The sequence below is a fragment of the Nesoenas mayeri genome (assembly GCF_963082525.1).
Source record: "Nesoenas mayeri genome assembly, chromosome: 1".
Classification (NCBI taxonomy): Eukaryota; Metazoa; Chordata; class Aves; order Columbiformes; family Columbidae; genus Nesoenas; species Nesoenas mayeri.
The window spans coordinates 1,757,097-1,775,607 of record NC_137541.1 but is presented as its reverse complement, the minus strand read 5'-3'; the positions used below and the strand labels follow the sequence as shown (position 1 = coordinate 1,775,607).

The 18,511-nt window shown below is 47.1% G+C and overlaps 1 protein-coding gene across 3 annotated transcripts in view; it reads left to right on the top strand.

Annotated features, from left to right (window-relative positions):
- Positions 1 to 17,282, top strand: part of UBE2H (ubiquitin conjugating enzyme E2 H) — a 52,414-nt gene extending 35,132 nt beyond the window's left edge. The window contains exons 4-7 of one of the 3 annotated variants that reach the window (XM_080346024.1): positions 2,034 to 2,073; positions 3,544 to 3,596; positions 8,118 to 8,246; positions 16,040 to 17,282. In XM_080346024.1, coding sequence (XP_080202150.1) covers positions 2,034 to 2,073; positions 3,544 to 3,596; positions 8,118 to 8,246; positions 16,040 to 16,125 — 308 coding nt within the window. In that variant the 3' untranslated portion in view covers positions 16,126 to 17,282. Of the gene's footprint in view, positions 1 to 2,033; positions 2,074 to 3,543; positions 3,597 to 8,117; positions 8,247 to 11,113; positions 11,236 to 13,606; positions 15,952 to 16,039 lie in introns of those variants that run through there. The other 2 variants (XM_080346023.1, XM_080346025.1) reach the window with 2 other exon arrangements.
- Positions 17,283 to 18,511: the final 1,229 nt, after the last annotated feature.

Sequence of the window (18,511 nt, the reverse complement as noted above, 5' to 3'; positions counted from 1 at the left end):
TACCTTGGGACAAGCCCCATTTAGGTAGAAGGGACACAGAATTTGGAGATAAGATGGATCAGAAACTCATGTTGGACAGAATCACGACTGTGACCTCCAGCCCATGGTGAGAACCCAGAATGAAGAGCCTGTCCCTTGGAGCTCTTCATGGGGTGCTCACCTGGAGTTCACAATATATTAATTGGGGTGTGTTGTGTTCAGGACTGTGGTAGGAAACCCATAAACCTGCCCTAGTATTGGTTTTATTTTTTACTCCTGGCTTCCTCTTTAAATTAGAAATGCGTTTTTACACGGATGTTTATGCTCGCTTCATATTTCATATTTGTAAAAATAAATAGAGAGTGACGCAATGTTATTGGAGCAACATTAGTGTTCTATCGCTGCAGGTGACTTTTCATTTCGAATAAAGGAGGAGATAATAATTGAAGCTTATTTCTGGGTCAGGAAAAGGAAAGATTAGAACAGAACCACTCTTGGCTGAGGTGGTTTGTGTCTATGAGACTTTGGGCACCTTGAAGAGTTGCAAGAAAATGTGGCAACAGCCTAAGAAACGAGGAGTGTGGGGCAAGGATATTTGTGTCCTCCCTTGGTTTCATTTGCAAAGCTTGAGATTAAGGATGATGTGAAAGAAGGGATTGTTCATTGCGAAAATGATGGAGAATGACAAATCTCTGGCACAGGAGCTGCTGGAGCGGCCAAGTTAATCTCATCTCATCTCATCTCATCTCTCTGGGTATCGAGTGCAGCTTAAATGCTGAAGTGTGTGAATGAAGAGTTGGCCCAAACCTTCCGGGTGGGTTTGCAGCACAGCCTGGTCCAACCAGCTTTGCTAAAAGGTCGTAGGAAATCAGTAAAATGATCCAAAAAAAGCCAAAATGAGGGAATGCAGAGGGCTGCCTGTGTCTAGCTGGGTTAAATCTGTGTCTTAGATACCGGAATGAAGAGTATTTAATTCAGCAGGTCTACACGTTACCGTCCTATTCTTGTTACCTGGTGTCTTCCCTGGCCTCGCTTATATCGTGCGTTAGCAGAAATTTCACTGCTTTCCCCTCACTAAGCGAGAGACGGGATTTAGAATCAGGATCGGCGCTCGCTGCCGCTCTCCGGTGCCAGAATAATGGATCCGTGACCTGATTTCAACCTGTGAGAGCTGCCATCAAGTAAATATTTGATGGAACTACAGCTTCCCTTTTTAAGTCTGCTGCAGTTTTTCAAGCTAACTCATGGCAAGGTTTTCCTGAGCGACACTTGTTAGCGCCGACTTGTTTATGCAGTTCTCGCTGCTGCTTTTAGAGGTTTTTCTGGCTTCGGGCGTCGTTTCAGCCTCACGTTGTATTTATGTGAAATCCAGGCAGGGCGAGTCAACATGAAATGATATTTATGTCATAATACACGGAAAGGAAGGGAGTTAAATCCATATGTCGGCTCTTAGCCCAGATGGCAACCGTTTTATCACTCAAATCGCGATCTCTCCTTGTACCGAACGACGAACCGAGTCAAGATCTCCAACATGAATTTCTTACCCATCTTTACAAACCTTTATCAGAAGCAATAGTTGCTGTTTGCTAAAATAGGAATATTTGATCCACTTGGCAGTGAAATAACCGCAGGATTTTTCTTAAGAATCCATTTTGCAAGTCAGAACAGAGATTCTAGAACAAATCTACAAGTCTGAAATGTGGACGAAGCCAAGATGAACTTTCTCATTCCAGACCTGAGCTGGTTTATTTTCTAGGAGACCAGAGGTACCAACTGATGGATTATTTGCTGTATGGATGCAAAATTTGAAATAGTAGCTCTGTGCACCAGTCCCTGCCCCTGAATATCTTACGAATGTAGATTAAAGTTACAACTTCATAGGAAAGCAGAGGGTTTTGCTGGATTTCAAGGGAATGGCCGAGGACCCAAAGATCAGAATGTTGCCAGCGTATTTTAAGGTTTATATAGCCGTATATAGCGAAAGCTGGTATTTCTTTGAAACTAGTCCAATTCTTTGGCTGTTTTCTGCTATTTACCGCTGTGTCTCTTTACAGGATTCATGAATAAAATTTTCCATCCCAACATCGACGAAGCGTAAGTACATCAGTATCACAGTATGTTTGGGATTGGAAGGGACCTCAAAAGATCATCTAGTCCAATCCCCCTGCTGGAGCAGGAACGCCTAAGTGAGGTCGCACAGGAACATGTCCAGGCGGGTCTTGAATGTCTCCAGAGAAGGAGACTCCACAACCCCCTCGGGCAGCCTGTTCCAGTGTCTGTCACCCTCACTGAGAAGTTTTTTCTCAAATTTAAGTGGAACCTCTTGTGTTCCAGCTTGATCCCATTACCCCTTGTCCTATCATTGGTTGTCACCAAGAAGAGCCTGGCTCCATCCTCATGGCACTCACCCTTTATATATTTATAAACATTAATAGGGTCCCCTCTCTTAGTATCCTCTTCTCCAAACTAAAGAGCCCCAGCTCCCTCAGCCTTTCTTCATAAGGGAGATGCTCCACTCCCTTCAGCATCTTTGTTGCCCTGTGCTGGACTCTCTCCAGCAGTTCCCTGTCCTGCTGGAACTGAGGGGCCCGGAACTGGACATAATATTCCTGATGTGGTCTCACCAGGGCAGAGCAGAGGGGCAGGAGAACCTCTCTGACCTACTGACCACCCTCTTCTAACCCACCCCAGGTACCATTGGCTTATTGGCCACAAGGGCCCAGTGCTGGCTCATGGTCATCCTGTTGTCCACCAGGACCCCCAGGTCCCTTTCCCCTACACTGCTCTCTAATAGGTCATTCCCCAACTTACACTGAACCTGGGGTTGTTCCTGCCCAGATTCAAGACTCTACACTTGCCCTTGTTAAATTTCATCAGGTTATTCCCCGCCCAGCTCTCCAGCCTGTCCAGGTCTCTGATGGCAGCACAGCTTCCAGTGTCACCACTCCTCCCAGCTTAGTGTCATCAGCAAACTTGCTGATAGTCCACTCTATTCCCTCGTCCAAATCGTTAATGAATATATTGAATAATATTGGCCCCAGCACTGCCCCCTGGGGCACTGCACTAGATACTGGCCTCAACTAGACTCCGCACCATTGACTACCACTCTCTGGCTTCTCTCCTTAAGCCAGTTTGCAACCCACCTCACTACTCTAATGTCCAGACCACCCCTCCTCAACTTAGCTGCGAGGATGCTGTGGAGACTGTGTCAAAGGCTTTACTGAAGTCAAGTACATCCCTCACGTGCGTTTTCTTCCAAGGGGTTTGTCTAATCGTAACTGTATTTTGGCTTCACAATAATACGCCAATGACTTGAATTAATAACCCCCATCAACCCAGAACAGGCGATTTGATAGAAGCGGATGTTACGGTAACAATTTCCTTTCTTTTGTGCAGAATATATTCATGTAATTAAAGGCTGCCCCTCTATTAACCACAAGAGAGGGGGGAATCGTAGCGTATCTGAAACTGTGGGGCAAGGGAAGAGAAGGGGTAAATACATGAAATCCGCAGAGTATTTTTGAGCGTGACTGCATTTAATTCCATCCTTTCCATGTGTTTCAGGTCGGGAACTGTATGTCTAGATGTAATTAATCAAACTTGGACAGCTCTCTATGGTGAGTTTCGCACTTCCCCGAAAACTGGAGGCAGTTTGGTCAACTTTTGTTGTTCTTGTTTGGTTTTTTTGTTTGTTTGCTTGATTTGGGGGTTTTTTAACTGAAGTTTTAGGCTCCTCGCTGAGCCAAGGCCACGTCAAAAATAACATTTTTCTGTGAAAATGCTTTTGTGACCCGTTTTTATGCCAGAAAGGAGAAAATATCCCATAAACCTCACAAAAGATCGCTCAATCCATTGCTTGGTGTTGTCTGGCAACTGCAAAATAATTCAGCATTGAAAGAGAGTGACCATGTCTAAAGTGAAACCTTGTTCCTCGTTCACGTTTTGTAGGTGTATTTGAGCTGCTGTTCTTTGTGCACAGGACTATGAACCCATTTATACAGAAGACAGAACCAGAAACCTGTTCCATTCCATTCTGTGTTTCCCATTAGCTCACATCTGGCTATAACTCCTTTTTAGAGCTATAAACCATGAGTTCATAGCTGAAAACCCGTTGAAATGGCATTTAGAGAGAGATCTGAAATTGTTTAAAGATGTACAGTTGGGTATCTAGTCTAGGTTGGCTGCATTTTAACAATGTGAACTTCAGTTACGCTTCGAGGAACGTACACATCAAATCCTTCACATTCTTCCACGATAATCTGAATTTCACCTGTGGAAGCTGAAGCTTTGAAGCCGTTGCTAGAGAGACAAGCTACTTCACCTTCCTCACCAGCACAATTGGTGAGGAAACACCAAGACTTGGTGAATCCCGAGCGGGAAATTGCCATAGCAACTCGGTGAACTTTACTCCTCGTCCGAACGCCTGAAGTCCTCACGTAGTAAATGCGTTTCATACACTTCACCTGGTTTTGTTGTGCGAGACCAGCTTAGCCATGACCCCGGTGGCGTAGATAATGGAAGAAAAGGGTGGGTTTGTGTCCTGGGAGGATCTGATGCCAGACGAAGGAATAAAGCGGTGTCAGCACACCTCTATATCTGCTGGGGATGAGCCTGTGGGGTTCAATCCACGCAAAATCTAGCTCGGTGCCACGTGTGCTGCTGTTCCACGGCCTTAAATGCAGATTGTGGGGACGGCCAGGTAAAGAAAATAAACCACGGTGTAACTAGTGCTGGTTTTTGCACTCTGCTAGGCCGGGTTTTGCTTTGGAAGCCCGGCAGGGATAGGGTTTCTGCGCTATTTCCAAATAATTCCACAGGAGGGCTTTGTGCGAGAGGTTTCCTAATGGGTGCTGCTGTGGTTTTGTCATCATTATTGCTCGTAAAGGTAGAAGAAACCAGCTTATTATTTCCTATGCTTGTGGTGTATTAATATCAGCAAGCTTGCAAAAATCTTTGTTTTTCTTGTGAAATCAGTGACAGGTTTTAGGCAACTTGAAGGTGTCAGGTGTTCATTGTGTACAGAACACGTTCCACAGTCACTGGTGGAATTCGATGTTAGAAATCACGTTATTTGATGGTCATCTTATTGCAAACTTCCCTTCCCTTGCCTCAAATTTGCGGGGAGGACGTGGGAGTGACTCCGTTCGCTTGGCCCCTTCGCTCAGAACTCATCAAACCCTCAAACCACTGTCACCACTTGCAGGGTTTTGCCTCCTTAAGTCAAAAAAAGGAGGCGGCCCATTTCTGACCACGATATAAAAAGGGGAAAACAATATTTCCCGATGCTCCTCGGCACAGCTGCGTTGTTTGGAACGTCACCCTTTTAAACCAGAGCACCCCTGTGCTGGCAGAGGATATGGGTCAGATAAGTCAAGGAGCAACTGAGGTGGAAGAGACCCAGAATAGCTACCAATACATTCCTGAGAACGTCACGGTTGAATTCCCTCTCCTTCAAGTATCAAGTCTTCAGCGCTATGGTCAGGCTTCCAGCACATGTTCAACTCGTTCCTGCTAAGCCAATGTTACTTTTTGGGATTTGAAAGGACGAGGAAATTACTGAGGTCTCTTAAAAATCCCTGCAGCGTGTCCTGTGAACCACGGTGGCCTCCCAGGGCTCTGCTTGCTCAGCGTGTGGGAGATGTTAGTTGTCTAACAGCCACAACTACTTTATTTGAGCCTGCTCCACAGACAGACTTGACCAACTTCTTGCTGATGGTGTCCGTACCCAGTTCCAAAGAGGGTTAATTGATTCACCCAGGACAAGCCATGGAAATAAGTATTTTTATAGAGCATTCTCACTGGTTTTTTGTGGTCCCTTTTTGGATTAGGATCCTTTTTGCAGTTGCTGTTGCGTTGATCCTAGAAGCAGCTGGTGGCACCTTGCCATGCTGGTCATGGCACACCTGGTCAAGGAGCCGTCTGTGCTCCAAAGGACATTGTCACTGTCCTTTGCCAGTGTTGGAAGGGGCAAAAGCTTCTATAGTAGGAAGAGATTTTGGGTTAAAACCACATAATTTCTTAGTGGTGTCGCTGTATAGCAGAGACTAAGCGGTTGCTATCCGTAGCAATCAATGTCATTATTTTTTGCAGTTGAATGATGAAGTATCAGCTATAATGAACCCTGCACTCTTGAGTGTATGAAGCTGTAGCTTTTCCTCCTCCTCAGGGAGGTTTATGCTGAATTATGCGACTGAGGTAGTCGTAGCGCAGTGTCCATATGTCCTGGACGTGTTGATGAAGAAGGGAAGACCTGACAAAACCTCGAATCTTCTTCAGTCCTCTTGAGCAAGATCTGAAAGCGCATTCTGAAAACACACCCGTTGGTAGATCTGCAGAGGTGCTGGTGAAGATCTGCCTACATCTACCGTGTGACTCTTCCAAGGCTGTAACTTTGCTGGCGATGGAGTTTGTTGTGGCTGCGGCCCAGAGCCAGAGTAGCTGTTTACCCAAGGACATTCGCAACCTGCCTGGACGCGACCCTGTGCGATCTGCTCTGGGTGAACCTGCTGTAGCAGGTGGGTTGGACTGGGTGATCTTCTAGAGGTGCCTTCCAACCCCAGCCATCCTGTGAGAGCACTTGGAGATGTCTCTCCCTACCTGCCCACCCATTTTGATGAAAGTATTAGAAAGCTGAGGGCTTTGAGGTCCCTGCCCTCCATCAGATCTCGTTGAATTTAGTAGCAACGCAAGGCTCAGTGGTGGCTCAGGGATAGTCACACAGGCTGGTTCCTCTAAGAGGCAGGTTGAGATGAGGAAGGCTAGACAAGGAATTTGCTACACTGAGGGTGGTGAGAGCCTGTCCCAGGTTGGCCAGAGAGGTGGTGGATGAACCATCCCTGGAGACATCCCAGGCCAGGCTGGATGGGGCTCTGAGCAACCTGAGCTGCTGAAGATGTCCCTGCTCATGGCAGGGGCTTGGAACTAGATGATCTTTAAGGTCCCTTCCAATCCAAACCCTTCCAAGATTCTACAAACCCAACCTCAACCACTTCAACTCAACCTCCCCCACTCAACCTCAACCTCTTCAACCTTCTTGACCCAACTTCAACCTCACCTCAACCTCTTCAACCTGAGCTGGTGAAGATGTCCCTGCTCATGGCCAGGGGTGGGACTAGATGAGCTGTGAAGGTTCCTTCAACCCAAACTGTTCAATGAGTCTATGATTCTATGATCAACTGCTCACGTGGTGGCTCTGAGATGGTGTTGGGCTTCTCTCCTGACAGCTCCGCTCTGGTCCATGCTGGAAGAGACTGGTGATGCTCATCTGCAGGCAGGATTTCTCTGCCACCAGGAGAAAGACAATGCTGGTCTGCCTGTATCACCAGTTCTCCAGTAGCTGGAATAAACCTGGCACCAAGCCCCAACCCGGGGTTTAATCTCCGCTCTGTGTGGGTGCACGTGGTCCTTCTGAAGCCCTCGAGGAGAAACGATGACGCTGGGTTTGTTTCTGAACACCCTCACTCCTCAAGTGTGCTCCTTGTTGTCTCAGGGATGTGGGAGGAGGGTTTTGTGTGTCCACAATTACTCATCGACACCAGATGAGTTCCCTGTTGTGGATTATTCAGTGACAGATGCCAGCTGGCACCAAGGTGTTAATGTGAGCTCTTCACATTCCACAAATTGTTTTGAGCTGGAGGAGGGACTTGTTGGTTGCTCTTTCTATGAACACAATCATCTAAAGCACTTTGGGAGATGCTTTATGCTTGAGATCTGTCAATTTAGTCATGGAGCATAACACATTTGAAGATGTTAATAGAAGGAGGCAGGAATAGGAGGAGAATTCAGTGAGGGGTGAAGCACCAGTGCTGCTTGTTTTTCTTTTTCCCCTCTTTTTTAAAACCAGGGCTGAGCCTCAATGGGAAACAAGACAATTGTGACCATTCACTTTTTTGCTTAACCCACAAATATCTATACCTACATCATCAGGATTTTAAACAGTTTGTGCAGTCACCTGGGGAGCTGCAGCAATACCTCTTAGCAGCCCTGTCTGTGTTTTCCCCGACGCAGTTTCCTTTATTTTAACTTGTTCCCAGATTTTCAGCACATTTGCCCTTGAAGCTTCGTGCTCCTCTTGCAGGATAATTAATCAGACTGACTCTGGGCCTATGGACATGAACAACCATCTCTTTTACTTGCAGATCTCACCAATATATTTGAATCGTTCCTGCCCCAGCTGCTGGCCTATCCCAACCCTATAGATCCTCTAAATGGTGACGCTGCAGCCATGTACCTCCACCGACCAGAAGAGTACAAACAGAAAATTAAAGGTAAGGGTGTAAATAACATGTTGTGGCGTGAGTGACGTTACTGTGATTCCACCCTGGGGGAATGAGGAAGGTCCTTGCTGCGTGTTTGTTTTTCCGTGCCCATTCCTTCCCCTAATAGAGTCACCATCCGTTTTATTAATTAATGGGGATAATCAGAAATAAGGGGTGGATGAGCTGCTCCTGTGATTTATGCAATATGTGGGGAAGGGTTTTGAAATTGATTAGCAGACCCTAAGCAGGGAAGGCTGTAAGCGAACTGGATTTAGGATTCAGCACAACTTTGAGAGATCCAAGAAACAATTTGGAAGAAAATGTGTGTGAGCACCGAAGGGCCAAGAACTGAAGCAGGACCATCCAGTTGCACAATTACTGGATAGAAAGTGGCTCGTTAGCAGTTCTTTGGAAAGTGATCTGAGAGCAGCAATCAAGGAATGATGAAGGTGATCAATCAAGGTGATGAAGCACTTTCGTACTGTAACAGAGTGCGAATTTGCCGTAAATGCCAAGTAATCCTTCTCTGCTGCTTCCTAGTTAAGCCCAGGTTTACTGGTGCCCAGTTCAGGGACTGCCTTTGTATTAGGAAAGGCTGAGAGAACTGGGATTGTTCAGGCTTGAGAAAAGAAGGTTCAGAGAGACCTCAGCACCATGTTATGGTATTTAAAGGGTGGCTACAAAGAAGACGAAAACTCCCTTTTTACAAGGAGTCCCATGGAAAAGATGAGGCGTAACGGGTACAAGTTACTCCATGGGAGATTCCAGTTGGACCAAGAGGGAAATTTTTCCTGATGAGAACAATCAGTGATTGGAATCATCTCCCCAGGGAAGTGGTGGATTCCCCAACATTGGCCATGTTTCAGGTTCAGTTGGACAGGGTGCTGGGCCAGCTTGTCTAGACCGGGCTTGTGCCAAGAAATGTTGAACCAGATGATCCTTGTGGTCCCTGGTGTTCCATGATTCTGTGATTTAAGAAAGCTGTAAACCACTTAGTAATGTCTCAAAGGGTGGAACAAGGGCAGATTGTCTTGAAGATGCGTCTTAAGGTGAGAGATGGAGAGACTCGGAGGAGTTTAATCTAGAGGACCGAATGAGGTTATGAGCTTTTACGTCTCAAAGGTGCCTTCAAAGAGCAAGGAAATGATGTATCCTGTGAGCAGGATGTGTTTGCAGGTGTGTAAGTTGGCTGGGGGAGCCCAGGTTAAACATTTCCAGACGTGAGGAAGAAATATTGTACACTGAGGGTGCTGAGAGCCTGGCCCAGGTTGCCCAGAGAGGTGGTGGCTGCCCCAAAACCATGGACTTTATTTCTCCCCTGATCCACTGAACACAATCAGCATTCAATCCAGTGGTGGGAAATCTACAGATTGGGTCTTCAGCTACATTTTTAAGACACCATGACTACCTGATTATTTTTGGGGGGTTATTGAATAACCACAAGACTCGTTTGTCCATGAGAGCCCTACCAGGAAGGTTTGCAGGGCCCATTCCACAAGGGGAGCATCCACAAGTGGCACGATCTAATCGTCTCATAGAATCAATTCAGTTGGAAGAGACCCTCAGGATCATCGTTGTGAAGCAGCCGTTTTCCTTAACGGAGTGTTGTGAAAGCTTGGTCTTGTCATAGTATTTATTGGTAGAGTCCTTCCACCAGCTCTGCAACATCACTCCGGAGCGGTTAAACCTTGAGTCAATTCGTTCCGATGCAAAATGACTCTTCGTCACCTGCAATTCTTGTTTGAGGGCGGAACTACAAATGAGGCCAAGCGAAGCTGTGATTTAAATACCGAGTTATTCAACCCACTTTGTTTGACTCCTGACGACTGCGTGACAGGATTGTAAAAACCACCCTGCAGATCCGGCCTGCTCGGTGTCCTGGAGTCCACTGCCTGTTTTTCATATGACAAAGCTTCCAGGCAAAATAGTTTGTCAGATAAAATCTCCAGGGCAAACACAAGGGACGCTTTGGGTGTCCTCTGTGCTTTAATGAATGACTTCAAAAAGAAAAAGATACACCCTGGAAAAGAAAGCAAATAAACTGATGCTAACCAACAGCAAGGCCTTCAAGATCTGAGGACATCCCTCGGGGAGGCTAAATGGAATATTCTGCTCCTCCGTTTCCATCCTGACAACCAGGTACAGGCTGTGAAGATGATCTGGAAGGAGTTTTAAGTGCTTGCAACATGTTCTGTGTTCCATATACCCAAGAGTCCGGCCTCCCAGGCTTGCGTGACAAGTAGAAGATGGAACTAAACGCTGTCATTCCTCATATTGTAGCGTTTTTAAAAATAACCTTGGACACGTTAAAATTGATGGGAATGGGTTGTTGTAGCAGCTTCTCGGCTCTGGAAACTCGGTAGCGCAAATAAATAATTGCTGCTTTTCTTCATTTTTTAGTTATGAGCGCACAGAACAGTTGTTTGACATAGCGGTAGCGAAGAGATGGGCGTAGCCTTAGAGATGCGGCCCAAGGTTTGTAGTTCTTGCGGTTCTTGATACGAGACCTGAACAAGTAAGCCTTTATGGTGAAATTCCAGTCGAGTCCTTTGAAACACCAAGATGGCTCATGGGCTCGTACCAGCCGCTTGTTCTTGTTGCTCCAGATGAATCAAAGCGATGTGTCTCTGGTAGGAACAGGCGCACCAAGACTTTCCCTTCTTGAACAGGCTTTGGTGGAAGACACTTGGCCAGTATTTAGATGTTTCCATTTTCTTCCTTTCATAGACTGAAGATACAACTTCAGCATTCAGATCAAACCTTCAGAAAGCTCAGGGGCTTGGTAGCTTTCCTGGTAGAAGATATTTTAAGCTTGAAGTGCTTCAAGTTGTGTTTTCGCTTCAATGATTTAGGCTTAATTAGGTCTTTTCTAACAGTAAGAAAAGTTGGTTTCTGTATCTGAATCACCCAGAGAGCGCTTGAAGTCGTCGGTGGGGAATTTCTGCCTCCTCCTGCCCTGGTCACTGGCTTGTGGCTGCTATTCTGGGGACTCCCGTGGCAGCTACAGCATTTATTTAGGTGAGTTTGGGGTAAACACGGACGGAATGTGTTTCTGAGGTTGCCACTAAGGCGTTGCCTTTGTCATCCAAGGTCTTCCAGCAAACTTGGGTTCCCTTTGCTGGACTGTGCGAGGAATAACAACTTCTCTGGGTAAAAACCCCTTTTCCAGAGGGAGAAGAATCCTTGGAAAGCTTTGGGAAGGGAGCAGCCCCTACAACGTCTTGTCAGCATCCCATCCATCCCCTTAGCTCTGCTCGGTATCTCTTGCCCACCCACCTTCCTGTCCAAATTCTCCGAGGACACGCTGCTTTTTTGGGGTCCCTCCTTCAGTTCCTCCCTCTCACCTCTAACCTATTAGGTCTGGTGCACCGGTTCTCGCTTTGCAGTGTCCATCTTGTGGCAGATGCTCCCCAGACTCCAAAATCTTGTTCTCTGGTGCAGATGGGAGACACAGACAGGGCAGAGGCTCCACAATGACACGGGCAAGCGCCTTCCAAGAACACAGTTCTAAGCAGCCAGGACCTGAGGATGGACTCAGAAGCACCTTCCAGCCCATTCTCACAGCTTTTCCAGGATGGAACAAGGAGTTTGGGCTCTGTGTCCTTACATCAGCTCCAGAAATGTGGAAGAAACCCCCAGACCTCTTGCTGAGTGTTTCCTCTTCCAGGAGGCTGAAGGATGGAAGGAGAGCTCTCTTTAAGAACAACCAGGCTTTGCAAAGCCTGGTCTTTAAAACCTGTCTTGTAGCACTTGCTTATTTGGCGTCAGGCATGTCCTTCTGCAGCTTTTCCGTGCATCCACCTGCTGATAGGATATGGAATAAAATGCAATAATCTGTGCTCCTGGAGGAGAGATGCTCCTTGTGGATCTCATTCCCTGGAGGAACTGAAGAACATCCAGTTGGGACAGCTGCTGGGCTGGCACTGGGACGCAAAGGGGCTCATCTTCGAGCACAAAAGGATGGCAGTATTCCCTCTTTCTTCAGATACTTTAAATACTGCTGTTTGGAGGAAGCTTTGTCATATTTTAGTGCCTTCGTATCTGGAAAGGTAACAAGTTCACCACTGGAATTCCCCACCAGCAGCGTGAGGACATCCACCCCTCCTTCCCAAAGCGTGTGATCTGCTGTCGGGATACAGATGTTACATCCCTTCTTCTTGCTGTGAAGCCGCTTTCTCGCTGTCAGGTGGAAAAGAGGAGATAAATAAGAGGGAGGTTTGGAAGCTGAGGCCGAGCACCCCTTCTTTAGCCCAGTTTGGTGCCAGATTTTCACCCCTGCTCCATCCTGCACATGTATAAGGAACAGAATTTCTCCGCTCAAGGTAGCCTGGCAGCTGGGGACACCTTGTACCTCAGAGGGGACACTGCGGGACCCTCCTGCATCCACAAAGTGCTTCCCAGACTCAATCTAACTTACCTGCTCCGCTTTACGTTGCGTTTTTGCTCCGTCCCTGTGCACAGAGGTGACCGTGGAAGCCACACAAGGCACAGTTGGCAGCAGTTCCCCCACCCGCCGGCAGGAATCCCAGTAAAACCAGTTTCCCTGCTTGCTGGGCAGCCTCCTGCTCCTCCTGGCTCCAGTTCAAGGTGCTGAGCTGGGTGCTGAGAGCCCGTGTGGTTTGCACCCCGCTGTGTGACACCTTTTCTGTTGGTGACCAGAGCTCCGTGCTGGTCCCCAGCTCATCCCGTGGCCACTGTTGGATGTTCCGAGGGTAAAACCAGAGCCCAGGGCAGCCCCGTGTTTAGTTTAGGGCTGGGGTAGGAAGCTTTTGCTTTTTATTTTAAAAACGGAAAGTGCTGTAGTTTTCTGCTCTGCTCTCCCCATCCTTCCTTAAACTCTGCTTATGCAGAGTTTAGTTTGGGAGTTTAGTCTCGCTCTCAGCTTGGCTCCAGCTTATGCAGAGTTTAGCCTGGATGTTTAGTCTCGCTCTCAGCTTGGCTTCAGTGACAGTTGTTCTGTGCTATCATTTTAAGCTCTGAGAGCTAAATTTCTTAAAGTCAGGCTACATAACGGTGACATCTCAGTGGCTTTTAGGTTTGTTCTCTAGATCAACGTAGTAGCTCCAATTTTGGCAGTAAATCGAATTCTCTCCTATTAGGTGCGATATATCATACTAGGGAGAACTTGGGTTCTTTCCAGCTATGAATGTACGTGGTGCTGATGTAGAAGCTTTGGGATCAGACTTGTTTTCAAGAGTCTTGCACATCTCTGAGGTTGTTGATGGACGACGCTGCCTCCGGTCTGAGAAACATCGGAGCTCATCAAACACGCCGTGACCCAACCAGCCGTTATCGTAGCTCACCCACCCTCTGCCTGTTGAATATACGCTGCTTATATGTCTCTTTATTTTATTTTCTGTCACCTACAGAATACATTCAGAAATATGCAACAGAAGAAGCACTAAAAGAACAGGAAGAAGGCACCAGGGACAGCTCGTCCGAGAGCTCCATGTCCGACTTCTCGGAAGACGAGGCTCAGGATATGGAGTTGTAGTAGAAGAGGCAACCCTGCTTTTCAGAGAGACTCTAATTTCCTAACCATGAGAAGCAGACTATAATATTCATATTTAAACAAAGCAATTTTTTTTATTACTAAACAAGGTTTTTATGAATAATAGCATTGATATATATATATATATATCACCCTTTAGATCTTGATTTTTCTTTTTCTTGGTCATTTCTCGAACCCGAGGTGCATAGCATATTCCCACATTCCATTTTGGTAGCAATATGCAGCCCGAATGCATGCATTCAAAATTCCATTTGGCCAAGTCGACTTGTGTGCTACTGAACTGTCAGCTAACAAATAAAACCACAGCTGCCCCGGTAGGTAGGGAGTTAGCAACAAAAAATGAGAAAAAATTGAAAAAAAAAAGAGATGTTTGCTTTTCTTATCGCTGTTTCCAAAGACACCACCTTGGACGCCAACGTGGGGACGGCGTTTTGCTCGAGGTCTAAAAGCTTGGGGGATGCTACTGGCCGTGTAGATCAGACAGTGGAAGGAAAGGTGCTCCTTCAGGTCAACCTTTGGTCATATTTGACGCGGAGTCGCATTTAATCAAAATAAAAGCAGTGCAAATGCATGGAGCTATTCAGAGCATTGACGCTTCAAAGTTTTGACTTGGATTTTAAGTCCGTTTTTATATGTGGACTCCTGCCTGCCCTGGCGAGCCGTAGGGACTGCCAACCACTGCTCTATTCGCTTTGGGGACTTTGGAAAACCTTCACCTGGATGTTAATTCACTTTCTTGGTCTGGATTACGAGCTGGTCCCTTTTCTGGGAGGAAAAACAAGAAGTAAACCACAAGCGATGCTTGCTGAACAGTGCTTTGATTTAGCTGGAGCACATGTGAAGTCAAACTGTCATAGTTGGGAAACTGCTGCCCTTTAATGGCTTCAAGTTTGCTTTATTTCTTTTTTTTTTTTAATTATTATTATTTTGGGTTCTTTTCTTGCTTGAAATATGGTTAAACACCTGGCAAACACTCTCCATCTCCTCAGAAGGTCCTCGGACCGGATGGATTTGCCTTGCTGAGAGCTTCAGATCCACCAAGATCGGCCCATTGCCCGTAGTCCACGAATCCATCGGCACTGATTTGATTTGCCTTTTTCTGTTGGTTTTCCCCCCGTTCCCCCTCCTGCACCAGCTTTGTCGCCATCTGCTTGTGTGTGTGCAACAGGATTAACATTTCTGAAAAGTTAACGAAGAGTATGATCTAGAAAAAGAAAAAAATGAATAAAAAAAGAGCCTAAAAGCACCAATTGAGGAAGCAAGTGAATCTGCTCTGGTTTGGTTTATTATTGCTTTTTTTTAAGTTCTTTTTTGTCCAGAATGCTTCTGGATTGAAACATTTGATTTCTTCTGGTGTCTTTCAGTGAGCTGAGATTTGTTTGTTCGCTTTAATCTACAAAATCTAATGTAGTAAATGTCTCTCCGGGATGCCGGGATACTTGAATTCGGATCATTGTGCATTGGAGATTCCAACCAAGCTGAATGTTACCTGCTGTATTTTTTGGGGGGAGGTTCTGGGGGGGGTTTGGACACGACGTTTTCATTTGTGATGCGACCTACAGGACAGCGCATGGAAAACTCCCCCAGCCCAGCAACACTCGAGCGGAGTTTTCAATGTCAGGCCTGGTACCTTCGTCATTCTCCCAAAACTGTTGTTTCTTTAGGACGTTTCGAGTCGTTGGGGTTGGGAGCTTCCAATCCTATTTCTCATTCATAAAGCACAATCAATTTATTACTATCCTTTCTTTTGGGGGAAAAAAACCAAACCCTCGTAAACCCACTTTGCTTTAGCATGATTTTCCTTAATAAAAACTATACAAAGAATTTCCTTCACGTTCATTACGGGCATGAAGCAAAGGGTTTTTTCCTCCCTTTTTCCTTTAATTTCCAAGCAGTAACGTTAGGGCTGTTGCTAGTGATGTGCTGAAGTTCTCTATCTAGCATTTGTGGCTTGTCGGAAGGGTAATATTAACTATTTAACATGTAATGGTGTACTTAACTCTTATCTAGCACGCTGCTTTCTCATTTCTTTGGGGCGGGAGGGGCCACGTTTTGCTGGCACTTGTTTAATTTGCTTTATCTGCCGAGGCGGCAGTTTGCTTGTGCTATAACCTTTACTTGTAGGTGCTACTTAGGAGTAGAGTTAAGTGCTGGGTGGTGATATCAGTTTAAAAGATTAAAAAAAAAAAAAAGAAAAAAAAACGACAAAAAATCACAATAAAAATTTGTATTTTTTCAATATTGTATAACGATAGTGTTCTAATTACCTCATCCCACCTTCCTTTTGCAGGTGTTGCGTCCCCGACGCTCCATTTAGCGCATCCAACCTCTCGTACGTTCCCCCCGCCGCCTTTTGGGCAACGCAGCTCCTGCTAAACGGGGCTTTGCCACCAAAAATAGTGGTGAGGCCGCGAGGGCTTTAGAGCCCCAAAAATGTGTCCCAGACCCCTCGAGGTGCCACTAAAGTCCCCACCTGGGCACAGAGGTGCCAAAATGCTGCTTTTTTTAAAAAAAAGAATAAACATTTAAAGATGCTTCTAGGGGTTGAGATGGGTTGGGAGCGTTTGCACCCCATGAGCTTCCCCTCCATCATTTTTCACCTCTATTTTTTCCCCAAATCTCCATATTTCTCCCAAAATAACCCTCCCCCCCCAAACAGTTTGTAAATTAAACTACACCTACGTAGCCTGGAAGAAAAGGTGGAGCCGTATCGAAGCGAGAAAGCTCTTTCTTTTGGTCAGCTAGAGGGGTTTGTTGTCATGGTGGTGTCACCGTCGGAGTGACGGGAATTTCTCCGCCAACCCACTGGACCCCGGGTTGAATTCTCCGCTATTTTGGAAAGAACCTTTGGCTTCTGTTGCTGTGACTCTTCCTTTTGCCATCAAGGTTTTTGGGGGACGTGAGAAGCCGAGTTGCCGTGTCCCTTGGTGGCACTTGGTGCCACCCTCACCCTCCGTGATGAGCTTTTCCCGCCCCGCAGGTGGGTTTGGTGAACGCGGAAGGATCCGGACGTGGGGACAACCCCCAGCAGAGCTTTGGCGCTCATCCTCCTGCCTCCATGCTTGAACCCCAACCCATCTCTCTCTTCACGTGTCCATCCATCCCTCAAAACGCGCTGGAGAGCCGGGACGCCCCGTCCCGTCTCCTCCTGGTGGGTGTCCCTGTCAGCCGGGCCCCTCCTTTGGGAAGGCTAGGAGGTGTTTGATGATTTTCTCTTCTTTTCGCTTCTTTTTGTGCTCGTTCGAGTCCTGCTGGCACTTGAGCGGGGTGTTCACAGCGTGAGAAATGGCCGTGGCTTGACCGCCTGGGTTTGGTACCTGTTGTGTGATACTTGAAGAGATCAGGGGTGTTTTTTGCCCTTTGGTTGAGTCACCTCTTTATTTTTGCTTCTATTTTCTCCTCTTTTTTTCTTGCGGTGTCGATGCAGCGGGCACATTCACCACCCCGATGAAGAAATGCCTCTTCTCTAAGAGTATAACCTCTCCAATAGTTGTGTATAATTCAAGAACTGTAAACATTTTTTAAAAAAATAATAAAATATGTATATACCTTGAAGCTTGGCTGATGCTTCATGGCTGGTAGCTTGGGCTTGCAGGGAAGACCATGGACTTTCCAGCGTTGACTCCACGTCCCATCGGGACTTCACTCATGACCCATCTACACCAGATTGAAGCCCTTCCAGGGAATCTTCTGCCTGGAGATGATCTGCTGGAGGTGGGAGCAGAGGTGGGTTGGACTGGATGATCTGCTGGAGGTGGGAGCAGAGGTTGTGGGTTGGACTGGATGATCTGCTGGAGGTGGGGGCAGAGGTTGTGTCTTGGACCAGATGATCTGCTGGAGGTGGAAGCAGAGGTGTGTTGGACTGGATGATCTGCTGGAGGTGGGAGCAGAGGTGGGTTGGACCGGATGATCTGCTGGAGGTGGGAGCAGAGGTTATGGGTTGGACTGGATATCTGCTGGAGGTGGGAGCAGAGGTGGTGGGTTGGATGGATGATGTGCTGGAGGTGGGAGCAGAGGTGGGTTGGACTGGATGATCTGCTGGAGGTGGGAGCAGAAGTTGTGGCTTGGACTGGATGATCTGCTGAAGGTGGAAGCAGAGGTGGGTTGGACCGGATGATCTGCTGGAAGTGGGAGCAGAGGTTGTAGGTTGGACTGGATGATGTGCTGGAGGTGGGAGCAGAGGTTGTGTCTTGGACCGGATGATCTGCTGGAGGTGAGAGCAGAGGTGGGTTGGACTGGATGATCTGCTGGAAGTGGGAACAGAGGTTGTGGCTTGGACTGGATGATGTGCTGGAGGTGGAAGCAGAGGTGGGTTGGACTGGATGATTTGCTGGAGGTGGGAGCAGAGGTCGCTTGGACTGGATGATCTGCTGGAGGTGGGAGCAGAGGTTGTGGCTTGGAGCGGATGATCTGCTGGAGGTGGAAGCAGAGGTGTGTTGGACTGGATGATCTGCTGGAGGTGGGAGCAGAGGTGGGTTGGACCGGATGATCTGCTGGAGGTGGGAGCAGAGGTTATGGGTTGGACTGGATATCTGCTGGAGGTGGGAGCAGAGGTGGTGGGTTGGATGGATGATGTGCTGGAGGTGGGAGCAGAGGTGGGTTGGACTGGATGATCTGCTGGAGGTGGGAGCAGAAGTTGTGGCTTGGACTGGGTGATCTGCTGAAGGTGGAAGCAGAGGTGGGTTGGACCGGATGATCTGCTGGAAGTGGGAGCAGAAGTTGTAGGTTGGACTGGATGATGTGCTGGAGGTGGGAGCAGAGG